The 19,506-nt window shown below is 41.4% G+C and overlaps 2 protein-coding genes across 5 annotated transcripts; one reads left to right on the top strand and one right to left on the bottom strand.

The window, feature by feature from the left end:
• Positions 1-8,255: 8,255 nt before the first annotated feature.
• Positions 8,256-11,932, bottom strand: pcmtl (l-isoaspartyl protein carboxyl methyltransferase, like). Of its 4 annotated transcripts, none has more exons than XM_070978992.1 (9): positions 11,860-11,932; positions 11,580-11,715; positions 10,716-10,820; positions 10,530-10,561; positions 10,172-10,276; positions 9,942-10,062; positions 9,756-9,841; positions 9,312-9,481; positions 8,256-9,095 (listed from the first exon to the last, which is right to left on the bottom strand). In XM_070978992.1, exons 2-9 carry the CDS (start codon positions 11,695-11,697, stop codon positions 9,083-9,085), a joined length of 750 nt encoding a protein of 249 aa, XP_070835093.1. In that variant the 5' UTR covers positions 11,698-11,715; positions 11,860-11,932; the 3' UTR covers positions 8,256-9,082. The 4 variants fall into 4 exon arrangements, with proteins under 4 accessions (XP_070835093.1, XP_070835091.1, XP_070835094.1 ...); XM_070978990.1 differs by having other exon boundaries at positions 8,258-9,059; XM_070978993.1 differs by having other exon boundaries at positions 8,307-9,095; positions 11,819-11,905.
• Positions 11,933-12,036: 104 nt separating this feature from the next.
• Positions 12,037-14,789, top strand: ccdc32 (coiled-coil domain containing 32). Its single transcript, XM_070979161.1, has 4 exons — positions 12,037-12,152; positions 12,461-12,716; positions 13,169-13,322; positions 13,912-14,789. The coding sequence occupies exons 2-4, from the start codon at positions 12,470-12,472 to the stop codon at positions 14,099-14,101; spliced, it is 591 nt and encodes a 196-aa protein (XP_070835262.1). The 5' UTR covers positions 12,037-12,152; positions 12,461-12,469; the 3' UTR covers positions 14,102-14,789.
• Positions 14,790-19,506: the final 4,717 nt, after the last annotated feature.

Raw genomic sequence — 19,506 nt, forward strand, 5'->3', positions numbered from 1 at the left:
AAATAATGCGGTGCACGCTACAGTCACACACACACTTGCATGAGAGGAGGGAGGGAGAGAGAGCTCCACACAGCCGCCGGCGTTTACCTGCGACCACACCAGCGTTAGCAACCGGATAGCATCAGCCACACCGCAAAGAGAGAGGACACTTACCACAGCTGATACGCGTAGTGGCACATACGGGGGCACGGAGCCGCACAAACAGTCGCCCTGTGACAAGAACACTGCCTTCAGCACACTGACAAGACCAGAAGCCGCGAGGTGAAGCAGCGTGCAGACATACCTAGTTAACTTCAGAAAAAGGTGGGCATTTCAACCAACACGCATGCGCCCGCAATGTGACGTCACGTGCAGTGTTGAACTGTAAGTGTTGAACATATGGTATGGCATATTAATAAATGTATAAATTAATTAATTTTATTGTTTATTGTTCATTTGAATTTCTCTCTCTCTCTCTCTCTCTCTCTCTCTCTCTCTCTCTCTCACACACACACACACACACACACACACACACACACACACACACACACACACACACACACAAAATCATAACCCTTCAGTACACACCAATAACAAGAATTTCTTCATTTTTGTTTTTACACGCTGAGTATTTTTAATGTAAAGTTAGGCACATGCACGCGTGCGCGCACACACAACACACACACACACAAAAACCAGACATCTCACATAACCTGTTGACATGCGTATTAAACTTTGAGTAAGTTTTTTTACTCAGGTGTGTTGGAATAAAACTTCACCAAAACAAACTGTCGAAACGAGGAAGGTTTTTTTCTTTTTGGCCAACTCATCATGTGTGTCGGCCCACAGTCCACTGCTGCTTTCAAACACACACACACACACACACACCTTCTGGCCTGACATGTCTAAATTTAAACAACTGTTCACAGCTTTAGGATGACAAAGATTCCACAATAGCCCGAACTGAAACTGCTGATGTTTGTGATATACACTGATTTTAACACATTTACATACATACATACATACATACATACATACATACATACACACACACACACACACACACACACACACACACACACACACACACACACACACACACATACATACATACAAAGCTCCCATATATACCTACTCAGTTTTTTTTTTTTTTAAGGCCTGGAAAAGTAAGCTTTAAAATTCCAGGTCATTCCAGTGTCTTACACTACCCTGTTGAGCTTGCAACTGGGGCTGGGAAGCTAAATAAAATAAAATAAATAAATAAAATAGGGGCATAGTTGCTCTCTTTACGTTGACTTTGGTTGGCTCTGGTGCTAGCAGAGACCCACCCAATATGTCGGTGACGCTGGATTACGCTCCAGCACGTAATGAGGCGTCTACGTATATTATGTCTATGGCTGCCACCGCTGTGCGTTGCCATGGATACAAAATGTAACGGTACACACATCACTCATGAGAAGCTCTCTTTTCTCGCTGTCTTCTCAGTGCTGTGCCATGTGGCTTCTGTTTTTACAATGTAATCACTTACCATTCAGATGAGTGACATGGCCAAGTGTGTCCACTTTATAATAAAGTCGTGTTTATTTCATGTTAGGATACATTAAAATCTGGAAGCTTTAAATTGTGAACTGTGCAATTTTTCAGAGACTTGTGGTGATGCACAGTATTTTGCACATCTAAAAATACACATACACATTAAGGAAACTGAACTTAGTGTGTTTTGTGCTGATAATGGTTGTATTTCTTTCTTTCTTTCTTTCTTTCTTTCTTTCTTTCTTTCTTTCTTTCTTTCTTTCTTTCTTTCTTTCTTTCTTTCTTTCTTTCTTTCGTACAGGGTTACTTCACTTCAGTGTAGGCTGTGCTGTTTGGGGAAACTGCCCCTCAATGAGGTGGTCCTGCAAGTGTTTCTCCTCGCCGAACCAACGCACACTAATTGCCCATTATATGTCCACCTTGTTTTCATTTTCTGACTTATTTCTATTGCACTGTTTGGAGGAACACTAATCCATGTGATGTTATAGAGAAATTGTCAAGACAGTGGACATTTCAGTAATGTTTGAATGTTTTCATTTTCAACATTTTGAGCAAGTTTCTCAGATACGTTTTTTTGTTTGTTTTTATGAATCTTTGCAATTTACTGCAGCAACTCTGAACATTCACTCAGAAGGGACTCTGTTGAACTCGGAGAGTTATTGTTTTTCCCCAAAGGAAGGCTCTTCTTTTTATGTATTATATTATTATTATGTGTGTGGGACAGTGTAATTTCAGTTTGTGAGCAAAAGTGTGTCAGAGGGTGTAAGGGCTATTTTTTAAATATGTCCCAAGGAAGGTCTTTTTTGATGTCTTGACATCCATTGACACTTATTTTGAAGCAAGGCTGCTTGAAGTTGGACTTGTTGGGGGTTAAATAAAGGTCCTTATTGAATTGTCTGTTCAGCTATTTTTTTCTTGTGTTAATATTTAGTTTGTCTAATTCTCATGGAGATTCTTTGTAGATATTATTTTTGCTTAAAATTTTGAAATCTAGCAATTTCCGTAAACTCAAGTAACTTGGCAATAAAGCACGAGAAAAAATAATAATGTTGCCCTAACTTGATAAAATAAGTTCAACCAACATCTTTTTTAGTTCTCTTAAGTAATGTTTTCCAGTCCACATCACTTGATACAGAAAGTTGAGTCAACAAATCGCAAGTTGTATCAATTATGTATTCCATGTTGAGCCAACTTGATTCACAGTTGTAGGAACTTGATAAAATAAATTCAACCAACATCTCTTAAAGTTATCTCAAATAATATTTTTAAGTTCAACTTACTTGATACAGGAAGTTGAGTCAACAGACTGTATGTTGCATGAACTCATGTTTTGAAGTGTAAAAAACTTGACACTATAAGTTGACTCAAATTAACTCAGTCAAAGCAACAAGATGACTTGACATAGTTAAGTCGGGTCACCTAATCTTTTTTTTTTTTTTTTTACAGTGCATGCTTCCCGTGAAATTATTTTCTCCGCATTTATCCCATCCTCGGTCTGTCGATCCTCCGCGGCAGACCAGGAGCGGTGGGCTGCCAGCTGCCAGCCGCCAGCCGACGCCGGCGCCCGGGGACCAGTTCTCCTTCGGTGCTTCGGTTCTCCTTCCTTTGGTGATCTTCTTGCATGTTTTTAGTGGAAGTTATTTAAGGAGGAAACCTTAGGTTCATGCAAACTCCACACAGAAAGGCCCCCTTTTTTTCTCGAGCAGCAGGCACCGAAAGCGTGGTGGAGGACACGCCACCAGCGCCCACAGCGAGATTCCGGGGGCCTTCTAGCTGTGAGGCGACAAGTGTGACCACTTGTGCAACCGTGCTACTCTACAAATAAATGTCTGACATTATTATGGAAAGAATCCATACAGAGATACTTCTTTGTTGATGAGTAAGATCTGTTTTGCTTAAGCAGAAACAGCTGTTGTAGCGCTGTTGCCAAAGCCACCAGACTCCATTCAAAAAAACAGTAATTTTAGCATTTTTAAAAAAACTTCTTCAAATGCATCAAAATCAAAATAAAACTCGACAAAAACCTTCTTGGATCACATTTTTAATGTTTCGGCAACAATTACTAACTCTGGATTGGTTGAAATAAACTTTCAATTCACCGAATGGGGAGAGGAGCGAGAGAGCTGTCTGACGTCAGAGAAGCAGCGGGGGAAACAGCACATTGAGTCGGAATGTTTAATATTTTGTGTGTTTACCTTTTGTCATGCTTCACTCATGTTTAGAACAATCCTGCAGAAAATGGGATTGACAAAAAATGATTGACAGGTGCTGATGTTTTTTTTGTTTGTTTTTTTTTCTGTTTGATTATGTTCTGTGTTAGATTTAAATTGTTAATTAAAAATATTGTGTTCTAAATTAAAATTTTATAACCTACATTATCTATTCCATTTCTTATTTACAGTATAAGTAAACTTTTGAACTACTTTTCAGTGACAATACAATTATCTTATTTTTTCTGTGATATTTACTGTGACGGAGCGGCTCCGTCACTGACGATGGGCAGCGCACTCACACACATACGCACACACATACGCACGCACATAGGCACGCAAACGCTTTCATTCACACGTCCCTGCTCACTTTCCCCGTCTTTTCAATAAGTAATTAAAAATACCCCATAGCCATTTCCCTTTTCTCCTCCGTTTCTGTAGCACGGCCAAGGGTGCGCACTTGGTAGTTCTACCTCTGTTCATACATATATTTCCACACGTATTCATACCACCATTTTATCACCTACCATGTGGAGATGTGCTGCGTGTCCATCCTGCTCTCTCCCGCTGTCGTAGTTTGGTTGGCCAAACAGGGGCGTAACTGACAGCTACATTCAATAGTCTGTCTTCGCGCGTTTTTATGATCATGTGACCTACGTTATTATTTGTTTTTGTTTGTAAAGTTGATTTTTGTGATGAATAACTAAGGATGGTTAAAGGGGAACATTTGTGAAGATAAATACTATTTTTGCTCTATTTATAGTGGAAGTTGGGAGACTAAATATATGGATAGGGTTAAGGAAAATGCTGAATATGTTTTTTTATGTGTATACCGAGCCTAGTGGGAGGGGCAACTGGTTTAAAAGGAGGCTGCTCAGCCCTGGATGGGGAGTCTTGGCTTGGTTACAGAGGAGGTAACATTGCTTGATCTCCAGACTGTGTGAGTGGTTTCTTTGGAGGAAAAAAATACTACTGTGAGTTATTGAAGGACTTTTTTTTTTAGAATATTATTTGAACTATTTTCTTTTTGTCTGCATTTCACTTTTTGTAAATATGTTTGCACCTGGGGAGGCCGGCAAATAAATAACACCAACAGTGTATTTTCGATATATAGATACAGATATAGGGCTGCAAGGTGGCGCAGCAGGTAGTGCGCGTGCCTCACAGCAAGAAGTGAAGAAGGTCGCAGGATCGATTCCCGGGTCGGGCCTTTCTGTGTGAAGTTTGCATGTGCATGTGCCGTGCATGGGTGGGTTCTCTCTGGGCACTCCAGCTTCCTCCCACAGACCAAAAACATGCTCATTAGGTCATTAGGTTAACTGGTGACTCTAAAATTGCCCCTGAATGGTGTGTGTATGTGTCCTGCGATCGGCTGGCGACCGGTCCAGGGTGTACCCCGCCTCTCGCCCGCTGACAGCCGAGGTCCCCCCGCGACCCCGAAAGGGATAAGCAGCATAGACAATGGATGGATGGATTTACAGATATTTACAAAGATACAATATGAATATTTCTATTTACTTAAAATGTACAACTATTTACAAAAGATCACATGTATACAGTTGAGGCTGAGCAGTCCCTGGTGGTGCTGCAAGATTATTGAAGCAAACAGTTTCCTGTTCTAACAGTGACCATCAGGACTGCTTGGAGGCTTGATCCTCACATGGCAGCCATCGATTGCTCCAGCAGCTTTTTGAAAAGCTCTGTGTCTTGCCAGCTCTGCAAACCCCTGAGTTACTGCCGCCAGGTCTTCTGTGGTCTTGGGGAGGTAGATGACCCTGTGGCGAATGGCCACCACCTCCTCAGTGACTCAATGGATGATGCGGTGAACAGTGGAGCGAGCGAGGCATCCTAAACACCCTTGCCACCACAACTGGAGGATGTCCCACTCGCCAGCCAGAAGAGACAGACCAAGGTCTCTATTGTGGCACCCCATCCGTGTCGCCTTTCCTGGTGGAGAAGCTCCAGCAGCACCGCCAGGGACTCTCTGCTCAGCCTAAAATCTCATCTGGTGTCATGATCGTTGAAAAATAATAGCAGAACAGGAACACTGATGTTTATGCAGCAGTACATCGCCCTTGCCTGGATGAAGAAAGGAGGGTAAGAAAAGGAGGATTAAACAAGAGCAACTGAATTTTAGTTGATACAACAACTCGAATGTTAAAGCTTAGACCAATAATGCTTCATTTCTCCATCTATTACACTTTGGCTCCTCAATATGGTTCTGATGTTTAATAACACAACATTTTAATAGGCTATTGAATTAAGTCAGGGTTATTTACAGGGTTCGTACACATTTAACTATTCAATTCAAGCACTTTTCAGATCTTGAAAACATAGCATTAAATTTACAGCATACAGAAGTATCAAGACTCATGGTTACATGACATATATGTCAGTCCATAGTTTATATGGCAAGCGTTTGTCACTAAACGGTATCGTTTATTAACGGGTAATGTATGAACATTAATATGGGTTAAAATAGCCGGTTAATGTTACCTCCCGACGGCGCTCTCCCAGCCGGAGATAAACGAGCCGCCGGTGTCGCAAAACCTCTGGTCCCATTGTCCAGGACCCCGGTCGTGTGTCTGTGCCCCGCTGCCTGCGTGTGTTGCTGTCACGGTTGCCTAGAAACAGACATCACACACCGGCGCTGCTCACAACACCCGCGCCTTTTAAAAATGTCCTCAACAGCCAAAACGCTTGCAAAAGTACAGACGTGAGTGGGAAGAGGCACATCCTTGGCTGCACAGCGTCAGTGGAGATGATTACTATTAGACTATTGTGGTTTGATTGATTGTTTAGGATGTTGAGTTTTTAAAGTCGGATGAATGATCATTTATTTAATATACAGCAGTATCAGCCAATATAAATAGCCATTTAAAGAACAAATCACACTAATGGATTAACAGTTAATAGATAAATATTGTTAAGAGAAAACGTTTATTTGTAAAATATATATACATTTCCAAAGAGCTGGAGGGAAATCTGAGATATAAGAAGCAAATGTCAGTTCCTGAAAGACTCCGAGACTAATTGGCTCAGATGCTGAAAATAAATGACATGACCAAACTTGAAAATGGAATGGATCTGCTAAAATATGCCGAGTCATGTTATGTAATGCTTTGGGATTATGAATGTCAAATGACATCTTTAGATGACTCTGTAAGAACAATTAAGTCATCCTGCTGAATAGTTTTGTGCTTTGACCTCTTCAGCTTCATCGATTTTAGTAAATATATGCTTGAATCTGAATTTGATGCGACAACACGTTTCAACAAGTTTGGACAGGAGCAACTAAAGACTGGGAAAGTTGTGGAATGCTCCAAAAACACCTGTTTGGAACACCCCACATGTAAACATATATATCACAAACATCAGCAGTTTCAGTCCAGGCTATTATGGAATCTTTGTCATCCTAAAGCTGTGAACAGTTGTTTAAATTTAGACACGTCAGGCCAGACGGTGTGTGTGTGTGTGTGTGTGTGTGTGTGTGTGTGTGTGTGTGTGTGTGTGTGTGTGTGTGTGTGTGTGTGTGTGTGTGTGTGTGTGTGTGTGTGTGTGTGTGTGTGTGTATGTGTGTGTGTTTGAAAGCAGCAGTGGACTGTGGGCCGACACACATGATGAGTTGGCCAAAAAGAAAAAAACCTTCCTTGTTTCGACAGTTTGTTTTGGTGTTTAATACGCATGTCAACAGGTTATGTGAGATGTCTGGTTTTTGTGCGTGTGTTGTGTGCTTAACTTTACATTAAATAAACTCAGCGCACAAAAACAAAAATGAAGAAATTCTTGTGTTATTGGTGTGTATAGAAGGGTCATGATTGTGTGTGAGAGAGAGAGAGAGAGAGAGAGAGAGAGAGAGAGAGAGAAATCAAATGAACAATTAAACTGTTTCTTTATCAAAATCTAAAAATAATTCATTTATACATTTATTAATATGCCATACCATATGTCTGTATTATGCTCTTTAACAAAGTATTTCAGCATGAAAGCACGTGTTTTTAATGTGTGACAGCGTCCTGTATCATAACTACATCTCTGACGTTTGTAACAAACCAAACTGTGTGAAAATCGGGTAAAAATTAGAGGAGTTGTGATGATTATAGTAGCTGGACATACACCTTCCTCCGTAGAAATGAATGCACTGGGGGCGCATGGGAGACCCATCCAAGATGGCGGCCGCGCTGAACGTCAGCTCCGATAGGAAGCGTCAGTCAATGAGGCGTCTACGTATATTATGTCTATGATTATCGCCACCAACTGTTCATAATGTGTATTTAGTTTGATTTGATGCCGCATCATGTGGATGACTAATTTGTTGTAGGTATCAGAAGATATGCCTTAATAATATTTCCAGAGTAATACGCTAAAATGAAGATGAAGTCTTCATGTGACGTAAGTGCAAGCTTGGGTTGTGTTTTGTGGAAATCTCTGGAAAAAATTTTTTTTTATGTCAACCAATGATTATTCACTTGAGGAAGATTATGTGTGATATATCTTGGAAGGTGACTCAAAGTATTGGCAGACCACCAATGTTAGATCGGGCAAGATTTGATCATCAAATCTGTTTTAATTTTTTTTTTATTTATAAAAAAAATATTATGCTGTCTCCTTCTACAGACAGTGACAGTTTCAATGACAAAAAGGACAATTATAAAACAATTATAAAAATCATTAAAAATGAAAACAATCAAGTATCCATGTTGTGGGTTTTATTAATAAATCTAGTAAGTTTACACATAAATCAATATTTGTATAATTTCAAATAATTAAGTGCCTTAATGAATACATTTTTGGCACAATGCATTTCTGCTCTACAGTAACAATGTCAACAGGACAGATCCTACACATACAGCATGTGAAGACAGTGAGAAGTTCTTACCACAAAATATATGTTCCTTTGTTAATTAGCTGAATTCTCTTTTAAAAACCTTGGCTTGTACTTGCGCTTGTCTTGTCATTCATGACCAAAGCATTCCCATATCATTACATACAAATTCAAAAATTTAACATTCATCCAAATTTCCCCACAAGCATCCAGAAGAGCTCATACTGAAGCTCCTCAAGTTGTAATTGCATTTTTCCTCATTGCTGAACTTCATTTACTTATCAATAAAGAGGCCAAAGGCTTTTGGGAGGAAGGTCATCAGTCCAGCGGTGGTCACTCATTCACTCACTGTTCCAGCACCCTTAGAAGACAATCTGGTTGGGCAAACAGCGTGAGATCCTCCTTGTACGTTGCTAGGTGACAAGCCAGCGGGGCAGGTGGCCGTTAAGTCTGGGGCTCAGTAAAACGAGGAGTGCTACGGGGCCCCGGACATGCAGCACCAACGCCACCTCCTGCAGGGGCAACCACACTGCAGTCAGAGCTCACCTCTGGGGAGAGACGGATAGCACAGATATCATCAGGAACAAGCTGCAGGACGTAGGTGGACGTGACTCATGACTGCGTGAATCTCACTCAAGATTACAGACGCACCTGATGAAGGTAATGTTCAAAAATAATGTGCAGGTCAGGTTAGTAGATAAACAGGTTTTCCTTCACTGACTTTGGTTTGAAAATGATGGCTCATAAGTGTTTCTGTGCATTACCCTGGCCACTGCCGCCTCTTGTCAGTCAGAGGGACATAGACCACTCCCATCAAAGCTTTCTTGAGAAAGGTCCCATCACTCTGCCGGTCGTACTGTTCTAGCACCTGAGTGCCACCGTCGGGGCCCACAGGGAGAACCAACCGCCCACCAGGCTTCAGCTGCTCCAAGAGCTTGCATTAAGAGATGGCAAAAAGCTGAAATTTCACATGAGGTGATAAGTCGAGTTCAAGAGGCAGCTTCAGCTCAGTTAGTCAGTGTGGAGACACTTCCGTCCTCCGCGTATCAAACTTCCCTCACAGCACTTGAGAAAGATTCACTTTAGCAATGCAGATAAACTGCAATGTGTTTTAAACTTAACTTAACGCTGTGTGCAAGGCTTCTCTTATTCTATTCTTTCCTATTTTATTTTCACAAGCGCAAAAACCAAACTGCAGGTGTCCTTACAGACTTAGGAACAGTCGCTGCAGCTGCACCAACATGAATGGCATCATACGGCGCTCCGTCCGGGAAGCCAAGCCTTCCATCTCCCACTGTGGACACATGTCGGGATGACTTTTATAGTCTTCTGTCACTGTGAAGTTTCAACAACAAACTTAAAAGGAAGCATGACTTTGGCATCTCCTGACTTACCTGTCAGTTTGATGCGCCCAGAGGTGAGCAGCTCTGGGTCGTCAGCTTGCACATTTTTTATTGACATCTGAACCAGTTCATCGATGTGGTCAATGCCAACAACTCTACCACTGGGGCCTGTCTGCAAACAACAGAAAAATCCAACAGTGCACTGAGTCATATACTATATTTTATGCCAACTTAGCTAAAAAATATCAAGTCAAGAATGTGTGTACATTGTGTGAACTTACCATTCTTGCAAAGCAGGCAGTCAGATATCCACTTCCTGAACCCACATCGAGTGCAGATGCCCCTTCAGTTAGTTTGTCACTTAACAGCTCCAAAGCATGAGCATGCTGTCAAACCAGTCCCACAGGAAATTCATTCAGCCCATCATCTGAATACACATAAGTGAATTATAAAACCCGATGCCGAAAAGTTGGGATGCTGTGTAAAACATAAATAAACAGTTGAGGATATGTAAAAAAGGACTAGCAAACGATCACATTCTGTTTATTTCTGTTACACAGCGTCCCAGCATTTTTGGAATCGGAATTCATCTTCAGATATTTGCTCACATCTCACAACAGTTCAGTGTTCTTTACTCACCATGTGTGGTGCACTGATAGTGGCCCTGTAGCCTGTGATAAGAAAATGTCATAACACAGAGTCACAGCACACATCTGTGCTGAAGAAGCAGCTGTTACTCTACAGCATCATGTTTTCACTCAAATACCAGTTGCCATGATAAGCAAGTGCACGTATGTGTCAATAAAGACTGATTGGAATGAATACCTATGGACTGAGGAGAGTCTGCATAAGGATAGTCTGTGGAGTAGAGCCCTCTGTCGGTGGCCAGCATGGCATCAAACACTCGGTCGCTGCGGATCACCCCATGATCTGGAGGAGAAAAGAGTGAAAGGTTTGCAGGATGAAGTGAGATGTTGGAGTCTGTTTCACCATTACTTTTTAAAGTGAAGGGAAAAACTAATGATACAGGCTTTTTAGAGGAAATATTGAAAATTAAAGTACAGGATGGGGGTCAATATTTAAAGCTAGGCAGTATATCAGTACTATTAATCATACTACTGCTCATATTTTGATAACAGTGTGTGATTTTTCATCGTAACATTATTTAGTCTGTCCCTTGTGCAAAAGCCGGCATTACAGATCAGTGATACATTTTTCTGAACTTTGTATGCCTTTTCATTTACAAACGGATAACGAATCATTTTCCATACACACAATTATGCACTTACATTTTAGCTTTTACATTTCAGCTTTAAAGTTTGGCATTTAACCTTTTCTATTTCCAATCTGAACAGTTCACATTCAAACTAAAATTGCCATTTCTCATTATCCATTTGTCATTTCATACCGATTTACATTAAGAATCCATAAAGCATGCCCTAATAATTGTGAAAAGTACATTATAATAATTTTAAGTCAGTAAAATGATCCTCTATATTTTCCTGAGTGAAGTCAATCATGAGTACCTCTCTCTGCTCTGCCAATATCCACATTACTACAGACTATCACTGGTTTATTTTAAATTTAGTATAAAATCACCAGCTGTCACACAAAACATCTTCCCTTTGAGGACCCTGAGGTTTAGACCCTGAAATGTCAAAGCTCTGTCCCTGACATCAACCCACTCACCCCTCAGCCTGCTGATGAGCTCTGGATGTGTTTTGCCGGTGGACATCCACGCCATGGTCCGGGACAGCAGCACACCCATAGGGACTGCCACTACTGCCAGGCGCAACGCTGCTCGCATCTCCTACACCGGATCTCCCTGCAGTGACAAGTTACATCATACATACGTTACATCATAAACAGATAATATTACTGAACAGTTGTTGGTGCTAATGTGAGTTCAACAAATGGTCAATACTCACAAATGCAAATAATTCAGCAGAGGTCACTAAAGCTTGTTTACCTCGATAGTTCGCCACCGTTCCTTCTTCCAGCTGAGACAAACTTCCTGGCTTCTTCCTTCTGGCCAATAGGATGCGTTCTCCCCAACGCGAAACCGTAGAAGTCCAATCACATCTCGAAAAAGTTTGATGGGCGGTTACAGCGTCCAATCATATGGTCCTAAATTAGAAAGTAGGCTGTCGCTTATTAGAGACCGTTGGACCATGGACAGAGTTAGCTAGCGAGGCTAATCTTCAATCTTTAAATTCATACATTAGAGGAAATAACAGTTAATCTATTGCGATTTTCACAGAGGTAAGACAAATACAAATGTGTGTGAAATATAATTATATTATGACAACCCGTCTGAAGAACAGATGAAATGCATACCAAGAGAAACGTTAAATGCAGCAGGTTAGCATAAGTATGTGGATGCAAGTTAAGATTTGATTGGTTCTTCGTATTTGGAAATCTGCGTAGTTTCCCTGTCTGTCTTCGATCAGAATGTCTCACGAACATGCCTGTTTATTGTTGGTGAAAGAGTCAGGCCATGAATAAGACTGGGCTAACGCTAATTGCTGTTAAAAATTGATGTTGACATCTGTTCTAACTCCGCTGGTCAGTTCGCCACAATGGTTGACGACTTCGAGGGTCAGCAGGTTCGGTCCAGCGGGGAGCTGTGGTCCGAAATCTGCTCCAGTCTGCCCGAAGTGCGAGCTGAAGAAACTGCAGAGAACAACACGGAGTTCAAAGACTCTTTCCGGCCAGCAGCACAAGTCGGGGTGCAGGTCAATGGACACTCAAATGGGACAAATACCAGTTCATCTAGTGCCAAATGGGAACCCATGGAGGACTCTGAGATCTACATAGCCAGTTTAGGTACAGACATCCTTCCAGCCTCTTTCTATCTTTTCCTGACTATAGGCCTTCATCCACCGCGCTCTACCTCCCGCTCAGTCAGGTTGTTTGGGAGAATACAAAGATGATAATGTGTCAGAGTCCATAAAAATGACAATATGTTGCACAAAACTTCTCCAGGTTACCATGATTTATTTCCCAAATGTTGTCAGCTATTGTGCCTTCAGTTCAGTTTTCCCCACATGTAGTCCACCATTTGTCACGTGACTTATTTATAAATCATCCAAAAACTGGTAAAACATTATCTTTTCAAATTAGTTTTCAGAGAATACCACAGTCACTCTTGGATAAAAAAGAGGTGTAGATATTCTTCAGCAGAGGTCGTCTGCACCGAGCTCTGTGTGCCCGTGGCCCTCCATTCAGGAATGTCACCATTTTGATTACATTTTTTTTTTGTCCACACTTTGGTACAGAGAACCGCCTGAAGAAGCTAAAAGGCCAGTCCAGTGATGTGACCTCCAGGGACATGTTGCGCTCCTTGTCTCAAGCTAAGAAAGAATGCTGGGATAGATTTCTGCACGATGCCCAGACCTCAGAGCTCTTCCAAGGCGGTGACATGGATGAGAGGTAGGACGGGAGGGATGGATTATGCTGTTTCACACACGTACTGTGTTCTGTTGACGTTTTGTTACACGTGTGTTACCTTCAGATGTTGCAGAACTGTTCACTTTTCCTGTGCGATGCTATATCAAATCTGGTTTGTTTGAAATAAACCCTTAATTCACAGAGCTAGATGTGAAAATGTTCCAGCACTATACTGCTACTACACTCTCCTCTCTCGCTTCATGCCGTTCCTGTCCCAGCCTGCCGTGTCTTCTTTGCCCCTGGACTCAGCGTCCTGGTCGGAGCTGTTGTTATTCACCTTATGGTGAATCCCTTTCCTCCATCTGTCTTGGAGGCATTGTTTGGTCCCGGTCCAGCTGCATTCATGTAAACTCCAGCAGTCCCCCCTGGTGCTCTGAGCTCTTGTTTCAGGCAGATTCAGTCAGCTGCGTAGCTAACTGAGCTAACTAGCTAACAGCAACTAGTTGCTACAGCAAAGCATATAATGGTTGTCAGGGAACAGTTACTCTGGTGATACGCGGCCCCCTATTTGTTTGGAGTGAGCAATTCTCCTTTTAATATCTCTGACTCTTTGCGTGCCTGCCTTCCACAGTGCTCTTGAACACTTCAAAAGATGGTTGATTCCTGAGAAGGTGGCCATCAGCGCGGAAGAGCTGGAATATCTCTTGAGGCCGTCTCAGAATAAGGAAGCAGCTGATCCAGACCAAACTCAGAACGACGATGACACGGAGGGAGAGAGACGCAGCCCAGAGGAAGATGACGTTCACAGCCCCGAGAAATGAGCGATGTTTATTTTAAAAATGGTAACCACGAAGGAAAAACTCATTCGGCGTGCATTCAGCACAGGTGACTTGTTACTCTGATGCTCATTTTGAGCTGCGTTAGGTCATGGCAGTGTTTTGGCCAAAGCTTTTGTGAACAGCAGCCAAAGAGGCAATTACAGGCTGTCATCATCCTCTGTATCCCCGGCAACTGAGTGTTAAGTACTTACCCATTCACATGTGTTTTGTGTGTGCTATTCATCCCTTCAACCAAATCACACCATGAAAATATATAATAAAGAGTTTGAAATTAGACCTGTTTGTCCCGTAGCAGCAGCATTTGCATCTATTCAGTGAAGTGACTCCCACTGTATCGGTTACCAGAGTGGCTCTCTACTTTCAATACAAATGCAAAGGCTAACGAAGGACCACATGCAGTATCGTGCTGTTGATTAGATTTTGGTGATGTAAGCAGCAGAGATGTTATTATTTTGTTCTGTCAGTAGAAATATATTCCTGAAAATACTGTAACATATTGTGTAACATCTTTATTTTTGCCATGTTGATTTTACATCTGAAGTTTTACCCAAGTTTCAATAAAAACAAGTAGAATGGATTCTGTTCATTTGTCTGCTCGTTAGCTGAAACAAGGGCACTGGTATATTTAGCTGAAGCTGAGGTGCAATTAAAACTATTCTCAGACACACAGAATTTTGGGTGTGTGTGTGATCTCGTGCTTCCGTCTTTGTGAGGACCTGTTTGAGATTTCTATTTAGGGAGTGAAGACATAATTGTAAAGTGAGGGCTGTGTAAGGTTAGAGGCATGCAGACTTTGGACTGATTTAAGGAGAGCAGGGAGTCGTAAAGAATTACAGTGTGAAAGAGAGCAGAAGAGACGGCCGACGGCATCGAGTGGTTTCTCTGACATGGTCTGACTGCAGTATCTTTAGGTGGCAGCAAAGAATCAAATATTATTCTTCCACAAAGTGTCGTAGATTGCCATTTCACACAGAGAGTGCCATGCCACAAACGGCAAGACAGATTCATAATGTCACATGTTATTCCGCTTGGAAAAATAATTTATGCTAAAAATGGGCCATCTCTGTCCAGACATCATTTAAACATAAACTAACCTCAAAACTGGGGAATTTTCTCAGTTTATCACCTCTGAGTGAAGCCTATATGTTTCTGTGAACATACAATCAGAAGACTGTTTAAATGACCTGTATTAAAATCTAAACTGCTGGTCGACACTTAAAGATGACAGAACACAACTGAGTGTGAAATATGTCCAGAAACCAGCTGACAGTGGTTTTGCCCCAAATGTTCCCCAGTCATCGGACAGTAATGGAGACATAATACAGGAGTAATAGTTTCTACTTGACTTTTGAAATTGAAATTGAAAAAAGAAAGATACTCATGCGTTTGGCTCATCTTTGCAATGACTAAAAGAAATGTGGGAGCGTTCTTGGGGTTGTTGAGACAAGTCTGTGTGAGAGTATTGAATGTGAATTTGAAATCTCTTCGAAGAACTCATCATCGTTCAGCGTGCTCTGGTAAAAGGCACAACGCAGACAAAATATTAACATCACAGCCAACAGCTTGTAAAACAAGCCTATCTGAGTATGGTGTACCATGTGTCCTGGTCAGCCTTCAGATTCAGCAAAGACTGAACATTATAACCTCCACAAAGTTAAGATTTTGTTATATTTTAGCAGTTCAAATGCAGAACACCAGCAGGCAGGTGGAAGAAGTGAGCTTTAGCAACCAAAGCTGCATCCACACAAACTACAGGCAGACAACAAACTACAGCAGCAAATATTACTGCATTACAGCAAAGCTGATAAACCAGTCCGTCTCAGGCAGGAGACAAATCCAGGGTCCAGACGAAGACGATATGACACTTGACCTGAAGGGAAAACACACTGACTGAACACAAGAGAGGGAAGAAGAACATGTAATTACAACGGCAGGTTAGAGACAAAGACAGGAAGTGATACACGACAGACAAGGAAAAACTCCCATAAACAGGAAATAACTAAAACCCAAAACTGTGACAGTTGTAGATTGTTGTTGTAGATTTAGATGTGTCTCTCACATTGGCAACAGAGTGTCACTCTCAATTTAAAAAACTCAGTGTGAAAATCCTCTTACACAGCCTTTATATAAATAACAGAAATCCTTCTTCTCTGCTGTGAATCAGTTTCAGTCCTGGACATGAAAACCTTCGGGAGCCTCTTGTCAAGCTTGCGGTCTGTCTTCTAAAACCCAGAGGACTGAAAGTGTGAAGTCACTTGAATGCACACAATTAAAGCAGTGTTTGTTCTCATTATTCTTTCAAGTGGAGAACAAACTCTGCCACTCTTGACATAAAAAGTGGACTTCATTTCACTTATTCTGGATGACGCTTATTACAATTATTAATATTTCAGCGAGTAAAGGTTGTGCCTGGCTAACTCTCCAGGTCTCACAGAGTTGTGCTTTGTGGTAACAGGTGGGATTGGGATGGCAGATAATAGTGTGAAGCCCCGAATGGCAGGAAATTAAAATTTGATTGGCATCCATCCTTGATTAAAATGTAATTTCCATCTCTGGAAGGTGTTAATAAAGAAACCCACTCATGATGTCCCCTGAGAGAAAAGAGCTTCAGCAACCATTTAAACCTAAATGTCATCCCAGGAAAACATGAAAAAAAAAGAAGCATTATTTAACTGAATTATAATATATTACACAATCGACTGAAAATAACTACCAATAATTAATATTTAATCTCTATGAATTTATATTCATAGAGTTTCCGAAAGCTGAATTATATATCTATCATTACAACAAAAATGAGAGAACTGATTCCCTTGGCAAGAAGTTAAGATGATGAATTTTGTTAAGAGGTTTGACCTTTGAATCCGATACTGATGGCGCGAGCGGCGCAGATGAAACTGTTCATCTTCCAGCTGTTTTTCACTGAAGCCATGGTCAAAACCTATTCTCTATAATCTGCAGCCTCCTGAAACTGGGGGATATTTGCAGGTTCTGAAGACAGAAAACAATGTTGTCTGGGGGATTTCCTGCCTCTCTGACGCCTCGTGGCAGGTTTCTGATGATATCCTGGAATGTCAACATGTGTGATCCCAAGTCACTTCATCTTTCTCTCCTCACCAACTCCTCTCCATCACATGAGCCGCCCTCTCTACCTCTGTGTGGTGAAGAGTACTTTAGATCCTCTGTCTCTGGGTCTAAATAAGTTTAACCCTTTCATAGGATGTGTCCAGTCCAACCCCACTTCCTTTCCCTCATCCTCATCTTGAGGTGTTTTCTCCCACAGATCTTCATTTCTTGTTCAGTGTATCTTCAGGATGGTTTGTAGCTACTTGTTGATAAAGCATTGGACTTTGTTTGTGGATGATTTTGTTACTCTTCAGTTTAGAGTTTTGGCAGATTTCCTTTGAGATCCAAACGGGCCTTGTGATCCTACCGAGGACACAGAAAATGTCAAAAGGCAAGGTGGCCTGGACCATGACCATCTTTTCTGCCTCTTTGACAGCCAGGACAAATCATCAGCATCCATGAGCAGATGGTTGGGAGCAAAGCTCAGACAAGATACAGGCAGCAAATGAAAGGAAAACCAAACAGATCTTCCATCTTGTGTTGGCGGACAGTAGCAGTGGTTACAGTCGGCCAGAAAGTTGGCTTGTCCTTCAGCAGTTGGATTGCCCTATGACTCAGTGATGCCCCTGGTAAAGCCTGGATATCATGTACTTATTGACAACTAGTACACAATGGAGCTTGTGGAGTTTACAGGAAAAACAAAATGGGCTGTCCCCACTCAGCCCACAGGCCCATCAGGTGGCCATGCGATCGCCCGCTCGTGTCTGCGGAGTGAATGCACACAGTTGAGGTTGCCGTCTGCTCCAGTGTGGCACACACAGTGCAAAGGAAAGTGAAGAGCCACACCAGCTGATCCACTGTGGCTGTCGACTGCCCCACAATCATGTTAGAATATAACAAACACATGGGAGGTGTGGATTCATCAGACCAGCTGAGCCAGCACTAGTGTCCACCTTAAAAGCCTGAGGTGGTGCCACAAACTGTTTTATCACTTTGCAGATATTGCAGAGACAAACAGGCAGAGAGAGGGAAGAAGAGTCTGTGTTTATGGTGTGTGGGGTCACTCCGGACACTCCTTTCCCCATCAGCGTCCAGACCGATCCGAGGGAAAACATGTTGACAGAAGCTGTTTTCATGAGTAAAAAACACACTGGGAAACGAAAATGGACAACTGTGATAAAATGTAATTGTTCTGTTTCTCTGTGTCATAGAGACTGACAGAGGGATAGATCTTGGGCTACAACGTGAAGCCACTAAACATTTTCACAAAGTTGCATGTGGTGGAAAATGGAGGCTGGAACAGTCAAAATGATGTCAGAGTTCACCTGTTGCACCTGTTGCTATGAAACATGATTGCCATGTCAACAATCATGATGATGAATAGCACCATAGCTCAAAACAGGTAATATCTCCAGACAAATTTGACTGAAATAAAACTCAACTCAAATACTAAATTGTTTCTGCACAACAACAACAGGAAGTTTTTGTGCAGAATAGGCTTTCATAATTAGTAAATATTAGCAAATCAGAGTGCTACACTTGGTTGCATTGGCACTGTTTGTTACAAATTTGATGACAGAAGATGCTTTTATTGAGATTCCAAATTTGTATAGAATTTATGGTGAAATAATGATAAAGGTCCTTGATATTTTCTCTGCCCTCTAGGTCATGGTCATCTTCATTATCTTCACAATCAGCCCTCTGTTCCCCTCAAGTAGTCCCATGCTAATGATCCTTATCCTGGATTACTCTTTGCAGAGACTCACTTGATGAATAACACGGTCACACTCGTCTTTTTGCACCAAGATGTTTCACAATTTTTGAATTAGTTTTAGTTTTATGAATATTTAAGATGCTGGAGAAAGATCGTGCTTTATCCCTTAATTGTTCAATTTTTGCTCTGTTCCCTATTGTTGGTTTCTGGGTGAAAGTGGCTTTCTTGTGAAGAACTGCACAGCTGGAAATCTGACATTCAGCTTAAAAAAATTATCCAGGGATGGCGCAAGCACTATTCTTTATTCACTCTTTGGATCCGCATTAGCTTCCACACAATGGACGCTCGTCTTCCTGGGGTCCACACAAAAACAACAACAATAAAAAAGACAACAATTTAAAATCACACAGTAGAAATAAGGCAGATACAAAAACAACAAATAGCATTAACTATAACAATTTTTCTTCTTATACATTTGGTCAGTAAGCAAATTTAGGACAACATTAGTGATGATATAGTGGAAATGATACTTAAAATATTATAAAATATTACAAATATGTCAGGATCACTATAAATTTACTATATTAAACCACAGACACATTATAGG

Source organism: Chaetodon trifascialis, chromosome 14, assembly GCF_039877785.1.
Source record: "Chaetodon trifascialis isolate fChaTrf1 chromosome 14, fChaTrf1.hap1, whole genome shotgun sequence".
NCBI lineage: Eukaryota > Metazoa > Chordata > Actinopteri > Chaetodontiformes > Chaetodontidae > Chaetodon > Chaetodon trifascialis.